Source organism: Alexandromys fortis, unplaced genomic scaffold, assembly GCF_014885135.2.
Source record: "Alexandromys fortis isolate MF-2015 unplaced genomic scaffold, M_Fortis_MF-2015_v1.1 scaffold_14, whole genome shotgun sequence".
NCBI classification, from domain to species: Eukaryota; Metazoa; Chordata; class Mammalia; order Rodentia; family Cricetidae; genus Alexandromys; species Alexandromys fortis.
Window position 1 is genome coordinate 16,686,136 of NW_026067910.1, and position 24,350 is coordinate 16,710,485.

At 38.3% G+C, this 24,350-nt stretch overlaps 1 protein-coding gene across 1 annotated transcript in view; it reads left to right on the plus strand.

Annotated features, from left to right (window-relative positions):
• Lama2 (laminin subunit alpha 2) overlaps window positions 1-24,350 on the plus strand; it is a 586,091-nt gene that overhangs the window by 515,080 nt on the left and 46,661 nt on the right. The window contains exons 46-53 of the mRNA XM_050138074.1: window positions 4,098-4,241; window positions 5,049-5,182; window positions 6,662-6,821; window positions 12,324-12,448; window positions 17,571-17,733; window positions 18,392-18,536; window positions 22,059-22,197; window positions 24,263-24,274. Coding sequence (XP_049994031.1) covers window positions 4,098-4,241; window positions 5,049-5,182; window positions 6,662-6,821; window positions 12,324-12,448; window positions 17,571-17,733; window positions 18,392-18,536; window positions 22,059-22,197; window positions 24,263-24,274 — 1,022 coding nt within the window. The remainder of the gene's footprint in view (window positions 1-4,097; window positions 4,242-5,048; window positions 5,183-6,661; window positions 6,822-12,323; window positions 12,449-17,570; window positions 17,734-18,391; window positions 18,537-22,058; window positions 22,198-24,262; window positions 24,275-24,350) is intronic.

Consider the following 24,350-nt stretch of genomic DNA (forward strand, 5'->3'; position numbering starts at 1 on the left):
TATATATATGGTGCTCCATCTGCATGTACATGCATGCACACCTACATGCCAGAGGAGGGCATCAGATCTCATTATAGATGGCTGTGAGCTATCTATAATGTCAGGCATCACAGCTCTACTCGTTGGGAACTTGATGATCAAATACATCACTTTTCCCACCCAGATACCTGTTAGATTCTTTGCTTTCTCAGGGAAAATGCTTTCAACCCAAACTCAAATTCTCAAATTCTCTGGCAGTTTCAGCTATATTGCAAAGAATATTCTGTGACACAATACTAACTCTGAATAGTGAGCCCCAATAAAATGACAGGGAAAAAAAGGAATACTTGTAGTATATATTAATGCATTTCCATTCTGAAGGAGAAGAATGGAAGATTGAGCAGGAATGATTGGACTGAAGCAAGGCAGAAACACAGCAGGGCAAAGAGTGTACCCCGAGGCTCCATGTCCAGCATCCGACATTTGTAATGGAATATTCTGACCTACAAAAGGCTTGGGTAATCCCCTCCTTCTCTGTACCCTACAGCATACAGCTCTTCTCTTTGGCTCTTCTGCATTCCAGGAGCTTCTGTCAGTGGACATCTTATGATTCTGGCATGGCTAACATCCTGAGGTCTCTCCATTGTAACTTAGGTTTTATCTTCACAGATTCAAGCAGTAACATCTTAGGGCATCCTTGCCAAACTCTAACCCTGCCATACATTGCCTAGCCTCAGCAGCTCTCTGGAGATATGGTACAAGACTTGTCTAGGGAATCAAAATTAGGTCGTCAGGTTTGGCAACAAGCACCTTTACTTACTGACCTATCTTGCCAGCCCAGTCAGATGTTTCCTAATTAGGAACTAAGTGTGATTATTTTAAAGTAGTTTATTTCAGCTTGTTGATTGCATAATTGAGTAACTCATACTGTGTTTAAATGAATGGCCTAATTACCAGATGAAAAACGCAGTGCAAATCCAGTCCATGGAGCAGTGAGAACTCCAACAAAGTTTAATTGTGTTTATGGTGATTAGCTGGTGAATAATGTCGTGCCAGGAACACCTTGGAGACATTGACTTCTTAGTGGTAATTTCATGAGCCTTGCTATGAAGCTACAGTAGAACATAGTAATTGGCAGAACTGAACATTCCAACTGAATATTTGCAGTTCCGAACTTTCATGCCTCTTGCAAGAGTGATGTGTCCAAGGGGTTTCTTTTAAAGCAATGTGTAAATGCCATGTTTTGACTGAACTAGTTTAAGTTGTTCATATGCAGTCAAATGCTCTACCACTGAGCCATACACCCATTGGAAGTCGAAACATGGTATTTTCAAGAATAAATTTATAGTTATGATCTACTTGTAAACAGTTGGGATACTGGAATATTCCAGATATTTAGTGTATATTCAGAAAGAAAAATCATCAAGACTAGTGAGTTTTCATAAGAACTGAGCAACAGGTGACATTGTAAAATTATTGGGCATACGGGGTATAACCCTGTCCTTTTCTTCAGAGAATCGAACTTCGTGGATGTGAAAAGTGTCCGATGGAGTACATTGGTTGCAAATGCTAGTAAGATTCAGTATGCCTGGTTTTGAAATGGGTACACGCAATGACTGGGTTCTCAATCAGCGATTTGTCAGTCCAGTTGGGGTTGTCTCCATATTTGGTGCCACCACCCACCCCTTCTAGTGCAAAAACTGTATGATCATCTAGTGCAGCCTCAGCTCTGTAGACAAGGTCGGAAACTCACCCTATATTTCACATAGTCATTGTATCCACACACCATAGCCAAGAAGAATTATTTCATTGTGTTCTTTAAAGAAACATGATTTATTTCTGATTCAACCAATGATAGCATGGCTTTAGAGCTAAGCCTATAAATGAATGTATGATGTAAAGATAAAAAAAACGACATGCAGTTACTTTCCAATGCTAATCAAAAGCCTCTGTGATTTTGAATATGGTTTTACACCAGGTATGACTGCATCTGCAATTTAATTCTATTCATGTATGCCAGTCAGATCTTTTACTCCTTCTTCTCTTTGATCCTCTTAAGGTATCAATGGTGGTATAACCTTCTTCAGATTCTAAATTTGTTCAGTGCCACCGTCTTTTCTCAGGAAGGTTTTGGTTCATTCACTGCGAATTCCTCAAAACTCACTGTGTATTATATCGTTCTTTTAACATTAAAAAATATCAGACGACTGCATTTTTTTTCAAACCACCCTCTATTATAGGGTCTTTCCCTTCTGATGTTTTATCCCTTTAATCTCTGACCCCAGATACCTCTTTGCATAGCTGCTATTCTGCTATATGACTTTTCCCCACTCATGCTGCACATCTGCCTCATAGTACTGGCTCCAAAGTAAAGCCTGCACATTCCCTGCCTCAGGAGTTCTAGAATTCATTTTATTTGACTACTCTCAGCATTCCATATAGAAGGGAAATTCTATCATAGGAGAAACAAAGAATCGATTTCCTGACTGGAAATCACACAACCAAGACCAGCTTATAGGGACACAAAGCAAACATCCAGAGATCCAAGGTGATCCCTAGTTCTGAACCATCCATTGTCAGGTTAGATCACATCTTTGCAGGAGGCAAAGGCACAACCAGGGGGCTTCCTAGATCAGTGCGAGTTCAAGTGACCACATAAAGCCGGTTCCTTTGCAGAATAATTTCCTCTAGGCAGAGACACAGTGTGCTTAGAGACCAGATGAGGAGACACTTGTCAAATACAGGCCTCTGTTAAGTCAGCAGGAGAACCACTAGATTTGTTCTTTTCCTGGAAATTCTCAGAAACAAATGTGAATCTTCTATTTGTCAGAGCCAAACAGTCCTCCTTGATTTTCTTTTTTTCAACATAAATCATTTTGCATCTAGGATCTCCTCCAGGTACTTTTCCCATTCCATAGAAAAATTCTACAAGGCTCCCCACCCTCAACACCCAACGTGAGCCTCTTGGGGATCTCTCTGACCTTGCCAAACTATGGAGAGCAGTTCAGTAGCCTAGTCAACCTTATTCAAGGTCTAAACAAGTTTTTTTTATGTGGATAACCACAATATTAGTTGATTTTTCTCAAATGTGAAAACGATGTGAGTAGCAACAGGTACAGGAACAAATGAACAAATGGGAATGGACGACTAGGGAAAAACAGTAGGCATCCTGACGTTACCTGGCTAGACTTCTAATCTGATAGACATCAGAACAAGGGGCAAAGTAGGTTTCACATCTTCCCTTCTCCCTGCCAGGCACTATCAACCAGCACAGCAGCAATTACTGATGGTGATTTTGCACCTGACCCAAAAGAAATTAAATCTAATAATCAAATAATACTATTTGTGACTGAACGAAGTCTCCTTTAATAGAAGTAAAAATTGGCAGGAACACTGCCATTCTATTCACAGAAGAATTCCTTTCTTAGCAATTTATAGTAATTTTTGAAGTACTATTGAGAAGGGAAAGGAGCTGTTATATGTATTAGTAGTGATAGACATTTGGAAATTATTTCCATTTCATTTCCTGCTAACCTAATAATAAGTGTAATTTATTCTGAAATATATATTCTGAGAGGAATGATTAATATTCTGATTGTTAGAAGATCTAGAACTAACTCTTCTTGGCCTCTTTGAACTGTAAGAGCATGGGTGAGCTGGCAGTGCCCTCTTGAAGACTGAATAAAATCTGGGTTCCTTTTTAAGTGATACCCAAATCACTGAAATTTTAATTAAAATTCTTTCTGAGATAACTTCAATGAAGATCATTTCCATTTGTTCTGCATAAAACCCCCTTTGGAAAAGTATCTTAAAGGATGGCATAAAGGTAAGAACTGGTTAGCTTCATGCTTCAAAAATAATGGCACCCTAACAAGCAATAGAGAGAATCATGAGCAAATCATTGGAAAAACGCTAGTGAAGAACCAATTATCTGTGCTCTCCCTAATCTACATAATGATGTCTGCATATGGACATTTGATGATTCTATTTGGTGGCTGGAAAATTACTTCAAAGCAAAGAGTAATGATGGTTTTGCGGTGGTTTGGGATGAACTTCAAACTTACAAAGAGATGTAGTCGTAGGGTTTCACAGGATTTTGTGTCTTGTTTTTCTTCAAGATCAAAGTATCTGTGTCTTCAGGAGGTGACTGTATTCGAACATACAAACCAGAAATCAAGAAAGGAAGTTACAACAACATTGTTGTCAATGTCAAGACTACTGTTGCGGACAACCTCCTTTTTTATCTTGGAAGTGCCAAATTTGTAAGTCTAATATTAAACTACTGTGTATGTGTAGTGCTAAGAAGTTAATAAATGGGGAAAATAAGTTGAATTTAGCAACTGGTCCCCTAGAGTGTCTAATGTACCTTTCACATCTGAAATCTCAGAATCTTACTGACAAATGTTTGCACTGTCATTTAACTTAGAAAGAAGAACAGGTGATAATTCTTTACTACTTCTGGGAACATTTCTTTTTATGTGTCAGTGTACCAATATTTATTTTGCATTGCATTTTCAGATCTATCAATTTAATGAAAAACTGATAAGAATAAAAGATTTTTCCTATTCTCAAATTTAGAAATAAATAACCTTTCACGTTAATGAAGTGCAAATAACAACTTGTACATAAACTCTAACCAAGACAAACTCCTTTTTAAATTGATTTTTATTGAGATCTACATTTTTCTCTGCCCCTCTACAAGGCAAACTCTTGCAATGCATTGAATCTATGACTCAAGCTGAAGTTATTCAAGTTGTTCCTCACCTACCAAACACTCACCTACCAAAGTTAACCTGTCTTCTCATGTATGCAAATCTTCCAAGGCAGATAAGGTGTTTAGACACACTGGTTGTGTCCTAAGTAAGCATTTGCTATTCACATGAGGGAGCCTGTCTTGCCTTGTGTTAGAAATTACCACAGCTACATCTGACAAAAGGCAATACTTTATGTCTAACTAGAAAGAATTCTCAATCCAATTATTTTACTTGTCATTGGAAAATACTACCCAAACATCCTCTTTCAGAGCGGTTTGTTCTAAAGAATGTCATTTCCATATTTCTTTGATCTAGATTGACTTTCTTGCTATAGAAATGCGTAAAGGCAAAGTCAGCTTCCTCTGGGATGTTGGATCTGGAGTTGGCCGTGTAGAGTATCCAGATTTGACCATTGATGACTCATATTGGTACCGTATTGAAGCCTCAAGGTAACTTCTCAATAAAGACTAAGATAACTGGATGGCAAAGTTTTGAAGTAAATTCTTAGCTTATGAGAAAAATTCTGCCGCAATTTCAATAACATACCTGGGTGTGAGTGTCCGTGTTTGTGCAAAGGTTATATGCTATGTGTATAAATGTGTGAGAAAATGCATTTGTCATCCTGTTAGGTAAAGACCTGCTTTCAAGGTATAAACTGGAGAATCTATTTCAATTGTAACTCCTTAATCTGTTTTCTGCTAAGAGCAGGAATGGGGAGTGAAAAGCTATCTCAGACATCTACCTCACCTGAAGAGAAATAAAAAAAAAAATACAGCTACATATTCTTTTTAAACATACAAAAGAGCATAACAAATCTTCACTGTTATCACTGTGTGCTCAGTTTCCCTTCTAGTCTATGTCATAACTGCAACCCTAGGCCTATTCTATGTCAACATACTGACTGGGTCCCATATCTAATGTGTAAGGTTCATCCATGCTATTTTAAATGGGGGCAGGAAGAAAAAGGATAAAGCTGTGCTCACCCCCATGTGAGTGTTGGGGTGATTGAGTACTTTGCTCAGTTTAAGGACATTTATTCTCATAAAGTAGAGTTCTATCAGAAGAGATTCATTCTTTTCAAGAACTCTCGTTGATCAAATCCATTCTTTGTTCCCACATGTTCCACTTAGCTCTGCCTCCTCCAAGAGAGAGTTTACCAAAAAGAGACAGAAGGGAGAGGGACTTAGGGAAGTTTTGTTATGACTGCTTGTCTCAGAAGAGACCAGATTTTCATATTTAACAACTCATAGAAATCAATCACTTAAAAAAGAAAATGGAATAAAATGATAATAGCTTTCAAAGTTTTTTTAACTAAATTTAAAAGTGTACTTCTACAAATTTGTATGCACAACTCAGCAGACTAGTTACTTGCTCTATACATTAAGATGATGTGACAAACAATGAGACCTACAGTTCTGGGAAGACTACTTCAACAAATTAAGATCCATTATAAAGAATTTTAGGCAAAATTATGCAGCCTGTTCTGCATAAGGATGGCTCATTAGGACTCCACTTGCTGAATTAAATTTGACAAAATACTAAATGAAGTTAGAAAATTTGTTTAAGTTTCATATCTTTTAAAACAGCAAATTATTACTTTAAGCAACAGGGAAGCGCTCTCTTCTTGATCTATAATAATTCCATCATCTAATTGCTGCTGTCCTTTCTTATCAATGGCTATATACAGAACTGGGTTATGTTATTCTTTCCTTATTTGAATGTGATGGTAAGTGCTTAGCAAAGATCAACTCTGGAAGTGGCTTGCGAAGTGCTGACTTCGCTTGGACCTAAACACACAATGCTCTGAAGTTTTCCAAGATGACTTTTTCTATTTTAAGTCTATGAAATCTGCAGGTGATAGAATATGATTCATATTTCATTTTCTGTATTTTCTTCCCTTTTATTTCAATACACATGTATGCTTGAAGAACGGGGAGAAATGGTTCCATTTCTGTGAGAGCTCTAGATGGGCCCAAAGCCAGTATTATACCCAGCACCTACCACTCAGTGTCCCCTCCAGGGTACACAATTCTGGATGTGGATGCAAATGCAATGCTGTTTGTTGGCGGTCTGACAGGGAAAATAAAGGTAATGAGCTATTCCCCATCCTTTCCTTCTTCTTTACAGATAACTAAGAGAAGGTGTGGTGAACGCTGAAAACAACTGCCCATGTTTTCTAAACTTGTGTTTGTGAAACCATCCATTTAAAGAACTTTATGTTTTGATGTTTTATTTCTCTTTGATCTGCTTTATTTTATTTTATTTCTTTTGAGGCATGGTCTTACAGTGTAGCCAAGGCCTGCTTGGAACTTGTAATCCTCCTCTTTCAGCTCCCCAGCTGTTATGATGACAGGCATGTGTCATAACACCCAACAGAACTTCCATCCTTGACTTGTGAACATTTAAATCTGGAAGTGCCATATTTCTAAACCTTCGATAGTGGTTTATTCCTGAACTGTGGCACCCATTTTTGGCATTCTTTTTTTTTTTTTCAGTCACTTGAAAAGCAAAGTGTTTCTTAAATATGCATCATTTTGGCAATCAATTTATGATGTATAAAAGTGAAGTGCTGTAAAGCTCATACATCTAATTAAAAGATTTATGAACCTTTAGGAAATATTGTAGGGGCCATGCACTTTCAGATCATGATCGTCTTTAAAAAGTTTCTGAGTTGCTCCTCTCCTCATCCTTCAGAGCAATACACTTAATATTCATAATTGCTCCGTGGCAGGCCCTTGTGCATTTCAAATTGCAAAGTGCTCGCATCTGAAAGAAGCTTATGTTGATTAGATGGAATTAGGTGTTGAAAATCCGACCTGTGGGTGAGATGCAGGAACACAACCAAATATAATGGATAAACCTGGGCTTGTCAAAATCACCCTGGGCTGAGATTAGCCAGAGAGTGTGAAAAGGCAGGGTGACCCCACATTCTCGAGAACTCAACTTTCAGAGAGCGTGAAGCTAATTTGTCTACTTTGTGCAAAAGATGTGACTCTTAAATATGGGAGTTGATTCCACAGCTACACACCAAAACCATCCTCTCCATAGAGCTACTTATGAATATACACAGTACGTAGTAATATGTAGTCACATTGACAACTTTCTCTGCCCCCAAAGGAAAATTAGGGCAATACATAGTAGCACAAGGCCATGAATTTTAAAATTATACCTGTGTTGCATTTATTTCTCTATACTGCCTATAAAATATGTCCACAAGTAAGACACTTAACCCTTTGAGCTTCAGGGTTCTTTACTACAGAAGAGCGGTGAGAATTTGTGCCTCACTTGCATGTTAATAGATACACTTAGAAACTTTGATAACATATTATGATCCTCACTATGTGCTAAGTTGCACTCTAATCAATTTATGTGATTTATTTACTATTCAGAGCATAATAAAATTCTTAAGAGATTTTGGCTGTTGTAACAAACTATCATAGAATCCAGCAGTCTGGAAGCAATGAACAACTTTCTCACTTCTCTAGAAACTGAGAGGTCCAGGATCAAAGTACCAATAGGCAGGTATTTAACGTGAGCCCGTTAGGCATGTAAGGCTCCGTCTTGTAATGTGCTCCATATGAGAAGGGGTAAATGATTTTCCTTGGGCCTTTTGTGCAAGGTCACTCATCCCATTCATGGAGGCCCTGCCCTCATAGTCTAACCACTTCTCAAACTCCCACACCTTGCCTGTAAGGTTTTCTGTTCATGTGTTTGTTTTTTGAAAGAGGAACTCTCTACACAGCCCTGGCTATCCTGGAACTTACTACATAGACCAGACTAGCCTGGGACTCCAAAGAGTTCCACCTGCCTCTACCTCCCATGTTCTGGGATTAAAGGCAAGCACCACCATGCCTGGCTTGAGGGTAACATGTTTACTATGAGAATTTGGGAAGGAGATAGACATTTAGGTCACAGCAGGGTAGATACTAAAGTCATCCTTATTTCATAATTGAGGAGACTGAAGAAGAGAGAACTTGAATGTTTTGACCATGTTACACAGTCATTAGTGAAAGGGATTAGATTTGAACATGGAGTAAGAGGCCACCACCCCTACTCTCCATGCTTCGCTGGCACAGTGAAAAGTGAGACCATGTGTTTAACATATATAAAAATTCATAAAATGTGTTTATGTATATGAGTATGTTTTACGTACACATATGCATGTATATATGTATACAAACCAAAGGTGGCTATTGGGTATTTTCCAATATGGCTCTCCACCTTCTCCATCTCTACCAGGGCTTAGGTTACAGTATGCAATCCTGCCTGACTTTTGTGTAGGTGCTGTAGATCCAAACTCAGGTTCTCATACATGTGTGGCAGGTACATCCCCAGGCCCAAACTAATTTTTTTTTTATTATTATTATCCAGGCGTCACTAGTGCAAGAACTAAGGACGGGCTGAGGGTAGAATTTGGCTATCTGGCCAAATTTGGCCTAAGGATAAAAAAAAAAGCATATAGACAGATGACATCTATAGAAAACCTTAATAAACCACTTGGACAGAGTTCCCAGTCCCGCAACACCCAAACTATGAACCAAAACCACAATTACTCCCTCAGTGATCTTACTGCTTAGAACACAAATGAACAGGAAGATTTCTCAAGTGCAGCATCTCAGGATGGAGGAAGACTGAGAAGGCAAGTAGAAGCCACAGCAGGATGGTCCACGTCTAGTCAACAAGAGGCTCCAGATGTTGGTTGACAGCATTCCAAGGACCTCTCTCATTAACATTTGTGGCCTTGGTCACAGCACTAGGAAGAGATGAGTATTGTTAATGTTAGAACTAAAGCTGTAACCAGAACACCTCAGTTTCTCATGACCATCTTCTCATGTTTTTTTTTTGTTTTTTGTTTTTTTTTTTTTTCTGAATCATCCTAATCTGTTCTTTGAGGTGCAGGTAGACTTAAATATCCATTTCTCTTCTGGTTGCTGTGACCAAATACATGACAAAGCATAATTAAGAAAGGGAGAGTTTATTTTGACAAATAATCTGGGGTAGACCCATCCTGGAAAAGAGAGGAAGGAATGGTCGCAGGGGTGTAAGGTGGTTTCTCACAATCACCACAGTCAGATCACAGAGCGAGGAGGAAGCTGGTGCTCAATGTGTTTTCTTTTCTTTCTTTTTTACTTTTTTTCTTTTTATTCAGTTTAGGAACATACGTTTCCTAGTTTTTTTTTTTTTTCTGATGTTACAATAAAGACCATAACCAAAAGTAACTTGGGGGAGAATGAGTTTGCTTAGCTTGTATGTCGTCATCATATTTCATCACCGAGGAAAGTCAAGACAAGGACCCAAGTAAGAAAGGAACCTACAAGCCAAAACTAAAGCAGAGGCCATGGAGGATTACTGCTTTATAGGTTGTTCCCCAGCCTGTTTTCTTATACAGCCCAGGACCACTTGCCCAGCATTAGCACAACCCCAGTGACTGAGCCCATTCACATCAGTCATTAGTCAAGAAAATGCCCTGAAGACTTGCCTAGAAGCAATCTGATGGAGGCATTTTCTTAACTGGGGTTCTTATTCCCATATAATTCTAGCTTGTGTCAAGTTGACACAAACCTATTCAGAATACCAAGTTATAGGATGTTGCTGCCCATATTGAGGGTGGGTCTTCTCTGTTCAGGTAAACCTTCAAACATACTCAGAAGTGTGTTTCTTTGATGGTTCTAAATCCTTTGAAGTTGACAATGAGATTACCCATCACTGTTAGCTTTGGCACAGTTTCTGATATAGAGAGCAGAATATGCCCCTTATTTGTAGTAAGTCAGGGCTTGGACAAGAGGTATTTAAACAAGGCTTTCTATCTTGGAGCTGGTCTTTTTTTCTCCTTTATGAATGTAGTGTTCACCAAGCTGAAGACCTGCCTCTGTGACAATGACACTCGAACTCACGTTGAGCAGATGCCCTCTTAGACCCCAGACTCTGTGCTGCGGATAGCAGCAATCAGAACATGCATGGATGCCTATGGTCCTCTCTTACAAAGCTGCTGCCTTTCTCCTCATTCTCTTGAGATGGAGGCCTACATGGCTAGGAATGAAAACCCTATCAGCAGTTCTCTACCTGTGGGTCTTGACTCCTTAGGGATCGCCTAAGATCATCAGAAAACATAGATGTTTATACTATGATTCATAACAGTAGAAAATTACAATTAAAAGTAGCAATGAAAATAATTTTATGGTTGGGGTCACCACAACGTGTGGGAATGTATTAAAGGGTTGCAGCATTAAGAAAGTTAAAAACACTGTTGCAGGTTAATTTATGCATATGATCTCTCCTTCATCATTGAGAACTCTGTGTGAATTCCCTCATGACCTCAAGGGAAAAAACATCTTGTGTGTTGTGGGCTGGATTTACTCAAAGTAAACAATATCCATGCACTACGTTTTTTAAAAATGTTTATTTAAAAGTTTTTTTTGTTTTACTTAGCAACCACAATTCCCTGTTCCTCCCTTCCCCTCACTTCCCACCATTTTTCCCCTCCCATCCACTCTTCAGAAAGGTTAAGGCCTCCCATGGGGTGCCTATGAGGTCTGGAATAGCAAATTGAGGAAAGACCTAGCTCCCCTCCCCTGTATTGCAGCTGAGCAAGGTATCCCTCCACAGGGAATGGGCTCCAAAAAGCCAGTTTATGCACTAGGGATAAATCCCACTGCCAGTAGTCCCACAGATTTCCCAAGCCACAGAACTGTCACCCACATTCAGAGGGCCTTGTTCAATTCTATTCAGGTTCCCAGCTCTCAGTCCAGAGTCAGAAAACTCCCACTAGCTCAGATCAGCTGTCTCTGTGTGTTTTCTTATCATGATCTTGACCCCTTTGCTCATATAATTCCTCCTCCCTCTCTTTGACTGGACTCAACCCAGCATGTATTAGTTCTTAACACACCCTTGTCTGTACTGGGCATTGGTTTTAGGAGCAGAAATAATCTAATTCTCACAATGATCCCATATGGCCGGCACCTGCAGAAAAGCTCAATAGTTAGCCTAAGGTTAGAAGCTGGAAATCATTTAGTTCTGCCACAACTATACATGGGTTTTCCATCCTCGGACTCCATAAATTAAGAATGGAAAATATTTGAAAAATAAAATTGCACCTACATTGAAAATATACAGATGTTTTCTTGCCAGTTTGTAAATAATGTAGTGTGAGAGCTAGTCAGACAGAATTTATATTATGTTGCTTTGAGTTTATTATTTAATCTAAAGATCATTAGCAGTATATGGAAAGATGTGTGTGTGTGTGTTATGTACAAATACCACACCTTTTTTATATAAGAGAATTCAGAATCTAAGGACCTACATTTTGGATTGGTTTACAATAAAACATGGACAATTGCTTTTACTAATGGAGATAATACTTGTAAATTCAGTTCCATTTTAGGATGACAGGACCCACTGATGAAATATCTGGGCTTTTCCCTTTATGACCTATCTTGTAGTAGCTGTGATGACATAATATGCCCTAAGACGACTGCTAAGATTGTCATACACAACGGATAAGAGCTCCTCTGCCTTCTGTTGCTAAGAAGTCACAACTATTGCAACTGGGAAAGCCATTAACTCTAACAAATACCCCCTGTCTCCCTGCAGAAGGCCGACGCTGTGCGTGTGATTACATTCACCGGCTGCATGGGAGAAACATACTTTGACAACAAACCTATAGGTCTGTGGAACTTCCGCGAGAAAGAAGGGGACTGCAAGGGCTGCACTGTCAGGTGGGTTTAGATGAGACGGTCTGTTCTGTGCAACACAACAGGTTGTATTTCAGTGCGTATTCATCTACCATGGTGCACAGCAGGGCTCACTGTGCTTACGGTGGATTTACCAAAAGTGGGAGAAACGTCTAGTCCTGGCCTAGCCTTTGTGGGCACTTTCCCAGGACCTTGAAAGTGCCCTTCACTACATCAACATGGCCGTGGTTTTTTTTTTTTTTTTTTTTTTATAAAATCTGCACAGATGAGCGATTTGAACCCCAGTCAATTATGCCAGTGTGTCTTCATAGCCAGGAGAGTTTGCTTATCTATTAATGACCTCTGGTCATAATTACTATTTTATAAGGAGCGTACTCCCCAAACTGATTAAGCATACATGTAGAAACCTAGCTTGCATTGCTTTTCCTGTAGGACCTTCAGAATTGACATCTGATCCTGCAAGTGCTTTAAGGGGTAACTGAAGGACTTTGAGATATGTCTTAAGGTAGGGGGCGGGGGATAAAACTGGTGCTCAGTCCAGGAAAAAGTACCATAACACAGAGCATTAAATGTAAGAAAGAGTCCAAAGCAAACAGGATTTTAAAGTATATCTAGCATAAAATGCATGCGTAGGAAATAGTTTTATGTGAACCTGAGCAGAGAGTATAAAAATAATAACCTAAAAGGAAGGAATTTCTCAACATGAAAATAAAGAACCCCCTAGTCATTTGAGTCTAAAAATGATTAAACTATAGTAAAACTCTGAAGAGTACATTAAATACCTGAAATATTAATGTAAAAATACACAAGAATTCAGAGGTAGCAAGCAGTTTGTGTTTTTAATTCTAATTTAAAGAGTGCATGGGCATTCCCAAACCTCAAACCCCATTAACACAGCAAAGCACAAGGTACATTTTATTCTAAATAGCTCTTCTTTTCAGGAAGAGTCTCTAAAATACTTCTGAAAGTTTTAATGCCCTTCTGGTACCATAACCTTATCAACATGGCTTTAAGACAGGGTGAAAGTCTGACACACTTAAGATGCTTTTATCCAGAACATATTGACACAGAATATGCAAAGCTGTCAATAAAATTCTTTAGTTCAACCAAAGCCATGGGATGCAATGCAAAGTTTGACGGCACATGCCTGTAATCCCAACACCAAGAATGCAGAGGTTGGAAGATTATTAATTCAACACCAGCCTGAGACACACAAGGTCCAGACTTGCCCCAAACGTTTCCTTGCTAGTTTTCTAACTGGAATTTTTAGATTATTAACAACAGTAGCAAAAGGAAATCTTGCAGGACTATTCAACTAGTTGACATTGCAGTATGATACTGTCATCCACAAATGCACAGTGTCACATCCGTAGCTATCTTGGAATACATGTAGCCCATAGACCACAGGTCAAAGGTACCTGATTATCCTAAAACATCAGATCATTATTCTGTCAGTCATAGTTATAAGACTACCACATTAGCAACTGTGTGAAAAACCTTCAATATGTATTGTATTATCTAGGGAACTTATACTTCCAACCTTCTGATAGCAGGAAGAGTTCAGTTCAAACTCAGTCATCAAAAGATGTATCTACCACATAGAAGGGAGAAAAGGTTAATAAGATAATTAAATTATGAAGTAAAATTTTAAAAAATCCCTTTGGATGGGGTGTAAAGTATATTAGATCTAATCCACATGGGAAGTAGAAAAAGACAAGCTCTCCTGAGTAAATTGGGAGCATGGGAGCCTTGGGAGAGGCTTGAAGGGAAGGGGAGAGGCAGGGAGGGGAGCAGAGAAAAATGTAGAGCTCAATAAAAGTCAATAAAAAATTGGAAAAAAAATAAGGTATAACTTTGGGAATTTGCTTTGTGAAGGAAGCAGCCCACCACCCTGAAGTAAACCTCAACAATGTTTCACACCTGGTAGAAGTTGTGTTGACTGCCCAGTTTTCTACCTTAATGCTTTTTGACTAAGCTCCACCTCTGTGCAGTGTTAATCATCCTGTCTGAGTTGTATTTCTATTGCTGATGATAAAAACTCCACCACTAGAAGTAACTTGGTGATGAAAGGGTTTATCTCAGCTTACAGATTCACATTACAGTCTATCATCAAGGGAAGAACTCAGGCAGGGTAGGGAACTCAAGCAGGGCAGGAACCTAGAGGGAGGAACTGAAGTCACAGAGTTACTGGATCACTCCTTATGGCTTCCTCAGCCCGCTTTCTTATAGGGCCCAGGGGAAGGAAAATTCTGCAATGGATTGGGCCCTCCCACATCAACCATTAACCAAGAAAAAAAAAAAAATCCATAGGCTTGGCCACAGGCCAGCCTGGTGGGGATACCTTCTCAATTGTTGTGACTTCTCTCCAAATAACTGTAGCTTATGTCAAGGACAGAAACTAATTAGGATGCCCACCTTTTGCATCCAGCTTTCAAACTACCCTTGTCTTTTCTTTTTAAAAGTTCTTTGTTTACATTTTTTAAATCCCCAAATATATAATTATTTAAGTACCTTTTTGCTTTGTGAAATTATTTTGATTAGGATTGCTATTGTGCTCTAATGTGCTTTGATTTTGTAGCTGGATAAGTTTTGAGTGGTCCCCTGAAGCACTGCTGTCCCCTTTGACCTTACATTTGTAACAATAATTTTTATAGAACTCAGGGTATTGTTAGGTATTGTTCTAGGTTTCCTTTGAGAAAGCTTTGTTGTGTTTTCACATAAAAACCAATCATTCAATTTAGAGGACAAAAATGAATTTTGTTAGAAAGATAAAGGATCAATCTACAGGAGGTAGGCTGGGAACATTCTATAGAGCCATCAGCATGTGAGAAAGATAAAGGATCAGTCTACAGGAGGTAGGCTGGGAACATTCTGTAGAACCGTCAGCATGTCATCTTAGGAAGTTGTGGTTTTAGGTAAATAATATGAAAGGACGCAGTTGTTGTAATGCTTAAAATAACAGTTGGGAAATAACTTATTTTTATTCAAGATAAAATGCCACATTAGGATTAAAATACAAAAACTGCTACAAGTAAAATGCATAGAGCTGAGCATAAAAATTACAATAAACTTTTAAGTACTAAGACACAATATACACTCATTTTTGTATGAGCATCCAAAGGGTGTGGCTGCTCCAAACCAGCAGACTTATTCTGTACTTACTTGACCAGACACACAGGTTTAGCACAGAAATAAAAGGCAAATTAAGGTACGCTGTGTTTATGAGGTATAATAGGGTTGCCACATTTCCTTTAAAAGTATGTGCAAAATGGACAGGAGATTAATATAATGTTACATGTTGAAATAGTATAGCATATACCTAACTGAACTAACTTTTCCCACTGCAAAATTTGTCATTCAAAGTTGGATTTCCCTTTTTTGACCAATATCAGTGGTGAAGTGAGTGAAGGTGGCTTTCCTGCACCTATATGCTGGCTCACTTCTCGCCCGAAACTCTTACTCATAAATTGACTTTTGTCTGAGTGATATAATGTTGTCAATATTGGAAAGAACTTAGAAATCTAAAAGTGACTGAAACTTTCATGTCACACTTGGGAAATTCCAACATGAATTGTTAAATGGCTTCTGTAAGGTTCTCCAGCACTCCCCAGGGTACCTGATATTTAACTCACATGGAGAGGAAGATAGGTTAGGGACACAAGGACATCAGGGCTTAAATTTCATAAGTTTTGTATCAGAAAATAAACTGATATTTCTCTTTTGAGTCTAGAATTGTGTACTGAGATTTTTGTTATTTGGAACATTTTTAAAGTTATCAGTAGGTAACAATGTCTGGGGACAAAGCACATAGAAAGTGGATGTGGCAGGCTCCCACAATCCTTTCCTGAGATAGTCTTGATACCATGATGGTATGCTATGCAAAGCCCTGGTAAATGAGAACCACAAGGAACATGTATGGCGTCTATTGCAACAACCTCTTAGGTCTAGTGCAGTGTTCCAGAACTTACTGTTCTATCGTGATGAAAGGATAAATAATAGTCAAGTTACTCACTGTCAATAAGCTAATTTAGTCCTTCAGTTTCCAAATTAAGACGTTTTATAAATACGGGAAAAAAGGCATCCTTCATCTTATATTTACTGTTCTTTTTCTCTCTGACAAGGAGCCAAGAACAAGTCAACTTGTACAAGTGTGAAGCAGCTCTTCCTACACAACACGCTCAATTTTATACTCTATAATTTTTTATCTCATTAGCCATGATTTCATGAAAATAAAATTTTAGGCAATTATTTTATGACAGAACCATCACACTTCTCATTATCCCCTCTGCCCTCACAACTATACAACACGCCAGCTTCAGAGCTTAAATGATCACTAACATACAGGTGTGGAAGTTTGAAAACTCTCCCCACAGTACATAAAGGATTGTGTGTGGGGGTAGGTAGGTAGCTGGGTGGTCGCGTGCATGTTAGATACATAGATGCCCAGATACATAGATAGATTAAATAAACTCACACTTGAAAAGCCAACACTTTTTGATTATTATATTTATAAGTTTATCTTAATCATTAGTTATTAAAACAATATTGAACATACCTATGAATCATTCTGCCATATGAAAATATCTTTCATCCCACATATGTTTATTACAATCTATTAAGCAAGGGCTAGCATAGGTCCTGAGTGTATGACTGCTATATTTAGGGACCTATAACTTCAGGATATCTCTTAAAGTCACACACTAATGACAAACGCTAATTAAAAACACAAAGTGAAATGCAGGCATCTTTTATTGTCTGAATTTAATTTGTCCCAGGAGAACTTGATAGACAGAAGAATTTAGAGATTGGGAGTCTATATTCTAATTTGTTGTGTAGACAGAAAGTATCATAAAAGATTCAGTCTATCCCAAATTTTAACAGTATTCACAAATATCACCAAGAAGTGCTTAAATATTGTGTAAATTTATTCTAAGTGCTTGCCTAAAATGCCTATGAAAGTCTAGGTAAGAGATTATGGTTTGGGGTCTAAGATTGTGGACAGTGTGGGTAGAGGTAAGGGGGACACGTGCCGTCTTTGAGATAATTTCTATCTAACAAGAGTTTGTCATCCCATCCTGGGGGTAGTCTGGCTCACTGAAGGATCACAGACAAAATGGGTCCAACTGGTGTGAAATGTCTCTTTCAGTCCCCAAGTGGAAGACAGTGAGGGAACTATTCAGTTTGACGGAGAAGGTTATGCCCTGGTGAGCCGCCCCATCCGCTGGTACCCCAATATCTCCACAGTCATGTTCAAGTTCCGGACGTTTTCGTCAAGTGCTCTCCTGATGTATCTGGCCACACGAGATCTGGTAACATGGAGAATGGGAAATGGGTTTGCTTCCGTTTTTTGTAGAATACCAATACAACTATTAGTTATTGATAAAACTATCAATTAAACCACAAGTGAGTCTGTAATGGTTGTGTAGTTGCCAAGAATGATACAGAAAATGCTTATATGTTTTCAGTAATGATTTAATCACAATACAGTTTAGTTACTTTTTCTCTGACGTATCACTACCTGGATAGCTCTTTATGAGAAGCACCCAGTGATAACTTCCTTGGGATAAAATTGTGTAGCTATATTTGAGAGACCGAAGTTGAAAGGTATTCCTAAATACTCCTTGGCATCATTTTTCTCAGGTCCACATTTCTTTAGTAAATTTGTTTGGGTATCTTAACATTTGGCTTGTGTAATACATTTTTCAAAGGAACCCATTTTGCACTACCATCATGAGAGAATGTGTCTCAGTAGTTTGATTGTGGCTATCTGCACTGTAACATCATACTCACGAGCAAACCAAAATTGCAAAGAGTAGCACTAGTTCTCTTTCGGAAATGCAGTTCTGTCACAGAGTGACACATGCAGCGATCTAGCCATAAGGCCCTTTTAGACACCCCATACAAAAATGAATCCCCATATATTTCTCCGTGTATCTAATCACCGGTGTATTTTCACTCTGTTAATAGAAAGATTTCATGAGTGTGGAGCTCAGTGATGGGCACATAAAAGTCAGCTATGATCTGGGCTCAGGAATGGCTTCTGTTGTCAGCAATCAAAACCATAATGATGGGAAATGGAAATCGTTCACCCTGTCAAGGATTCAGAAACAAGGTGAGTTTTTCAAGTAAGAATGCAGTGTGGGCCTTAATCATGCCATCCAAAGCACCCGGGAACCTAATCAGGAGAAGGACCTTGCCTGTAATTTCAGCTACTCACAAGTTCTGTGAAAAATTGATACAGTCATTTCTTTGGCTTACATTATAGGTGGTTTGGATTAGACAAGACTGATTGAAGAGCCAAATGGTTCTCTGTCATTTTCTTTTTTGAAACCGAGAGCTTAATTTGAAAGCATAAAAGTGTCTTACAACTTGTGAAATTATATCCTATAACAGATTTGGAAAGGTTGTGTGCTTTTCTATTTTGTCAAGATGTTTCCTTTAGTTTAGAAGCTATAGGGTTGGGATGTCACAGCTATCAATTTCTTGATCTTCAAAAATGTCAAAAACTGTAAATATGTTTCAGAAATTAATTGAAAAGTAATGGCATGACATTTGCTATGGTTCTGAGACTTTTTAAAGTAGAGCATTATTTTATTTGACTTTATAAGGGAGTATTTTTGATCAGTGGTTAGAAAATGGGAAATGCACCCTTAAACTTATAGATGCTGGCGTGTGTGCACATGTACGTGTCCATGTGTACATGTACTTGGTGGGGTGGGATGTGGTGTGTGTGTGTGTGTGTGTGTGTGTGTGTGTGTGTGTGTGTGTTGGCTAATCTTGGTTTTCAGTTCAAGACACTTGAAAAGATGCAACCCCACATCGAGAACGGCCTCCATCAGTTTTATCTGCGGGCACATCTGTGGGGGTATTTTCTTAATTTCCAGTTAATATACAATGGCCCCACCCTCAGGAGATGGTACCATCTGAAGGCAGATGGGCATGGGTTGTTTATGAAAAGTGGATAAAGCGAAGCCTGGAAGCAGAGCAGCAAGTAGCATTCCTCCATGACTTCTGCTTCAAGCTCCGGTCTTGAGTGACTGCCTCAGCTTTTCTTCAGGGTGAATTGTAACTTCTACATCATAGAAACCCTTTGCTCTCCTAAATTGTTTTTGGTGAGAGTGTTTTATCACAGCAATGGAAAGAAAAGATATATAATAATAACTGAGATGGAAGGCCCTGTCTCTTAGTTCTCAGTATGGTGTAATAGTGCAACTGTTATTTGGTTAGAATCTCGTAATTCTATGTCATTACCCATATCTGAAACCCAAACGTTGATACCTCTGAAAATAAAACTAGACCTAATTAATATTGGTGATGCCAATGTGATACTTTAAGGAAATTTAGATTTAACTCTATACCATCTTCCTACACATTTTGTATTTAATAAATTTTTGCCAGTCATCTACTAAGTACTGTACAAGAACTAACAGAAATCTGAAGCAAATATTTGCCTTCAAGAAACTTAGTCAGATGATACAAGAATCACTAATTGCTGATAGTGTTGTGTATAGTAAGCTAGCACTCTGTCAGGGTAAGGGTTTCTATTGCTGAAAGAAAAAAAATGCCATGACCAAAAGCAGTTTGGAGAGGAAAGGTTTTATTTTTTACCTTTCTCTTCCATAACATCAATGAAGGCAATCAGGACAGGGATTCAAACAAGGCAAGAACTTAGAAGCAGGAGCTGATGCCGAGGCCATGGAGGAGTGCTGCTTACTGACTTGCTCCTCGGGCTTGTTCAGAATGCTTTCTTATAGCACCCAGGATTTTCAATCCTGGGGTAGCATCACCCACAAATGAACTGAACATTCACCCATTGATAACTAATGGAGAAAATAACCTATTGGTTTGCCTACAGCAAAATCTTGCAGGGGACATTTTTTATTTCCTCAAATGGGGTATCCTCCCCTCAGGTGACTTTAGATTGTGTCAAGTTGATATAAGTCTATGTAGCCTCCGAATAGAACTCTGGATGGAGAAATCAGCTCCAGGAAGGGCCCCTGAGACACAAGCAAGGGTGTAAGAGTGGCCTAGGTGGAGAGCACCTGCAGAAATTTCAGAGAAATGCTGGCCTAGGTGGAGAGCACCTGCAGAAATTTCAGAGAAATGCTGGCCTAGGTGGAGAGCACCTGCAGAAATTTCAGAGAAATGCTGCACAAACCCTGGAGCCACTGGAGAGCCAGATGTGCCAGTTTGAAGCGGCTTCTCCTTGGAGCAGGAGGTGCTTGGAGAAACTCCTTAGGGTAGACAAAAGCCAATGTTAGACTCCAGAAGCTGGTTGCTGCATTCTTCATCCCCATATAAGAGACGCAGTGCTCACAGGTCATAAGAACCCTGTGTAGTTCAGGATGGACATTTAATTAGGTGTTTCCCAAATCGCTTTACTCACATAACTTCTACTTCTGCAATAGAAATGTTGCTACCAGACACATGTGAGCAGACACCCTATCAGCGGTCAGTAAATGGGTAGACTAAAATGAATAAGTGATGGTAGAAAATTACTGAATTTTACTGAGATAAAGGATGTCTCTGCATAGGCCTGTGAGCTCAGAAGATGGCTTTAGCCATAGAGGAATTTAACTCTTCCACAAGATCACGTCTGAGCTTCACTGAAATTTCTTCCAGAGCAACTAGGTCAGTATGTTTGTGACCATTTTGGTTGCTACTGAGACGTTCAGAGGGTCAGGTAAAAGAAGAAAATTAAAGCCAATAATGGGAAAGTAGAGGGAAAATGGAGTTGAACAATATCAAGTATCTTATACCCAATAAGCTTAGAAAAAACAAGATCTGGAATAAACCCTTTTTCTCGGATAACAAGATTGTGGCAGTGATACTGAAAGGGTTGCTAAATCAAGAGACAATAGCAGTGTTTTTATTTTTCTTTGAAAAATAGTCAGTTCTATTTGAGACTTATTATATTTAAGGTACCTTTAGTAACCTAGGGAAGCTGTGCAGATGGCAGTCTCAGCAGAGATGTGCGTTCTTTCTTCTTCCTTCTCTAGGTCTACGTTCTAGTCCTCTCCACATAAGAAAATCCGTTGAGATCTAAGAGAAAAGCAATTAGGATTAAGGACAGTACATCACTCATGACACAGTTTCCCAGAATAAAATGTGTTTTACATTAGATGTGGGTCTCACCGACTCATGGAACCAAACATCCACATCTCTCCACCAGCATGTGTCATGGTTTTATACAAGGAAGTAACACTTTGCAGATGAACAGAAACCTCAGTAGTTCTGAAGAGACTGAAATTCACAGGAAGAGGCTCAGAGTCAAAACATTTCTAATTATCCAATTCTAGCTAGATAGTCCTGTAAACACAATACTCCTTTTCCTTAGCATGAGAAACCGTGTCTAGTGGTTTGTTGATAGCCATCTAAGATGCTTTCTTTTGTCTCCACTGGTTGCCTTCCTTGTGTGGAAACCATTATTTCCTTGCTTTGGTGTGAATGTTTCAATGATGTACTGTATTTATGCTATTGTTGTGCATTAAATAGTTACATATATAATACACATGCTGGGAGAACACTAATGTCTATTCAAACTTTAGACTGAATGTATCTCCAGTTGTCAACAAGAGCATAGCTGTGGTGGACCTTGCGTTAATTAAATGGAAAATTACTATCTCTATTACAGCCAACATATCGATTGTCGACATCGATACTAACCAGGAGGAGAACATAGCCACTTCATCTTCTGGAAACAACTTCGGTCTTGACTTGAAAGACGATGACAAAATATATTTTGGTGGCCTGCCAACTCTGAGAAACTTGAGGTAATCTAGTGTATATTTAAAGGGAAAGTTTTAATTAAATGGCCATTGTGTCTTGTAGAGTTGGGAAATTTAATTACAATGGCAATGCCATATAACCTTTAGCTATAGAAAGGACTAATCAAAAAAAAATCATGTTGTATGTAAGAGCAATGCAAGGATTTGGGAACTGGGGATTAATTTGACATCTTTGTTGAAGAGATAAATTGGAATGGCTGTTTCTCTTATATTCACCTGCTGAAAGGAATTATGAAAGTAATTAAAGGTGGAAGCCAAAGCTGAATGTGAGTCCTGTAATTGCTGCTCTCTGTGCACAGTCGCCAGAGAGAATGGCATTCTGACATTGTGCAGGCGTCTGAAAATTAGTCAGTGTTCGGGATGCTGTGAGTATAAGCTATGTTATTGCTGAGCATTAGCATCATAATAGCATAGTGGAGCTTTTCCACGTACCCAGTACCAAACGACATTTTTTATTCACATGTCTGTTCCAACATAATTTAAAGATTTCTCATATGCTCTGGTAGGGAACAGGATAGAAAGACATCAGTAACTCATAGTGTAGTTAGCTCAAAAGCAGGAACTAAAAAGTCAGAAAGTAGCCCATGCAGTATTTAATTAATTTACTGCTTAATATAAAACATGAGAATCAAATCCCATAGAGTATCTGGTACATACTGGATGTTAGCAGAATCTGATTAAAATGGGATGAATTGATCTGGTTAATTTGTGGGTAATTATGACACTCTCAGAGTACCATGTTTTGAGAGTTTTCATCTCTGGTTTCTGGCTTTTTCTCGGTGGTTTATAAAAGGTTATGAAAGTCCTTCAAAGGTGTTTCTACTCAATAAAAAAGAACATCTGGAGATACCTTAGAATGTCATCATCGGAAACCATGGGGGCAGTTAGCTCCCTATTTCCCGTCAACAGGTCCCTGAACAGAGGAACCTTGGTCTCATTTTATATATCAGTTTTATATCAACTGAAGTTGTTTCTTCCTCAAATCTACTCCTAGATTGGGCAATTGTCTAATTACCAGCTTTTCATAGTGTACATTGATAAGCTTCACGGTACAGATCATGAGTGTATGTATGGTCACACACATGTTCACACAACACACACACACATATATATATACATATGTACATATATAATCAGTATATTCATTTGTTTGTAATATAATTCTGAAATATCAAATCATAAAATCACTACATATCAAAATTATTTGAAAGGTGTTATAGCTATCATTTACTTTCTTTGTTAAATAAGCATCCAATACTATGTGCAAGGTATCATACCAAATGCTGGTGATCCAGTATTTATTTAAACACAAGATATACCTTGAAAAATCATTTAGAATGAATCAAATGTAGTGAAATAAGACTACCTAAAAATAGTTCACTTAGTCTAGTGAAGATTTTTATTATTTGAAAGTGAATTCTTGAAACACCCACAAACACATCATGAATTTACTTCATTGAGAATAATTTGTATCTTCGGGTCTATTTGGAAACTATTTATGCTCTAAATCTTTATCACCAAAATGTTACTTTTTCCATTCAGCAATTTAAAATACAATACTGCTGCAGCATGGCCTACTATTTTAATATAATCTTTAATGCCTACCTGTGATTGACAAATTATTCATGCATTCATGGGTTGCCGTCAGTACCACTGTATGATGATGTGGTAAACATGAATTATTTTCATGTGTATTGTTAAATTTGAGCTTCTTGAGAGCAGATATTTATAAGCTGCTCATAAGCACCATGTTCGTACACTTTCTCATATATTATGTCAAAAGAATAAGAACTTTAAATTTGTATTCCAAAATAAAAATGTCTAGGAGGTAATGTTTGATGAGTGGCCATCTCTGAAGTTTGGTTTCACTTCCATTGAGGACATTGGTCTATTCTGTGTACTTCCTTTTTAAATATTCCTTTCTATGAGGTGGGTTTTAAATAAGATTTATTATTAATGTTTGTTGTTTTATTAAGTGAAAATTATAAATAATTTTTATAAGCAAATGGTTATAAGTAAATTGTTTTTTTTTCTCTTCCCTTTGGCTTAGTATGAAAGCAAGGTAAAATTTAAATTTATGCATGCCTTTTTCAAGTGCATGGCTAAGGACATTTGGCTTTGTGGGGACAGCAGCAGTG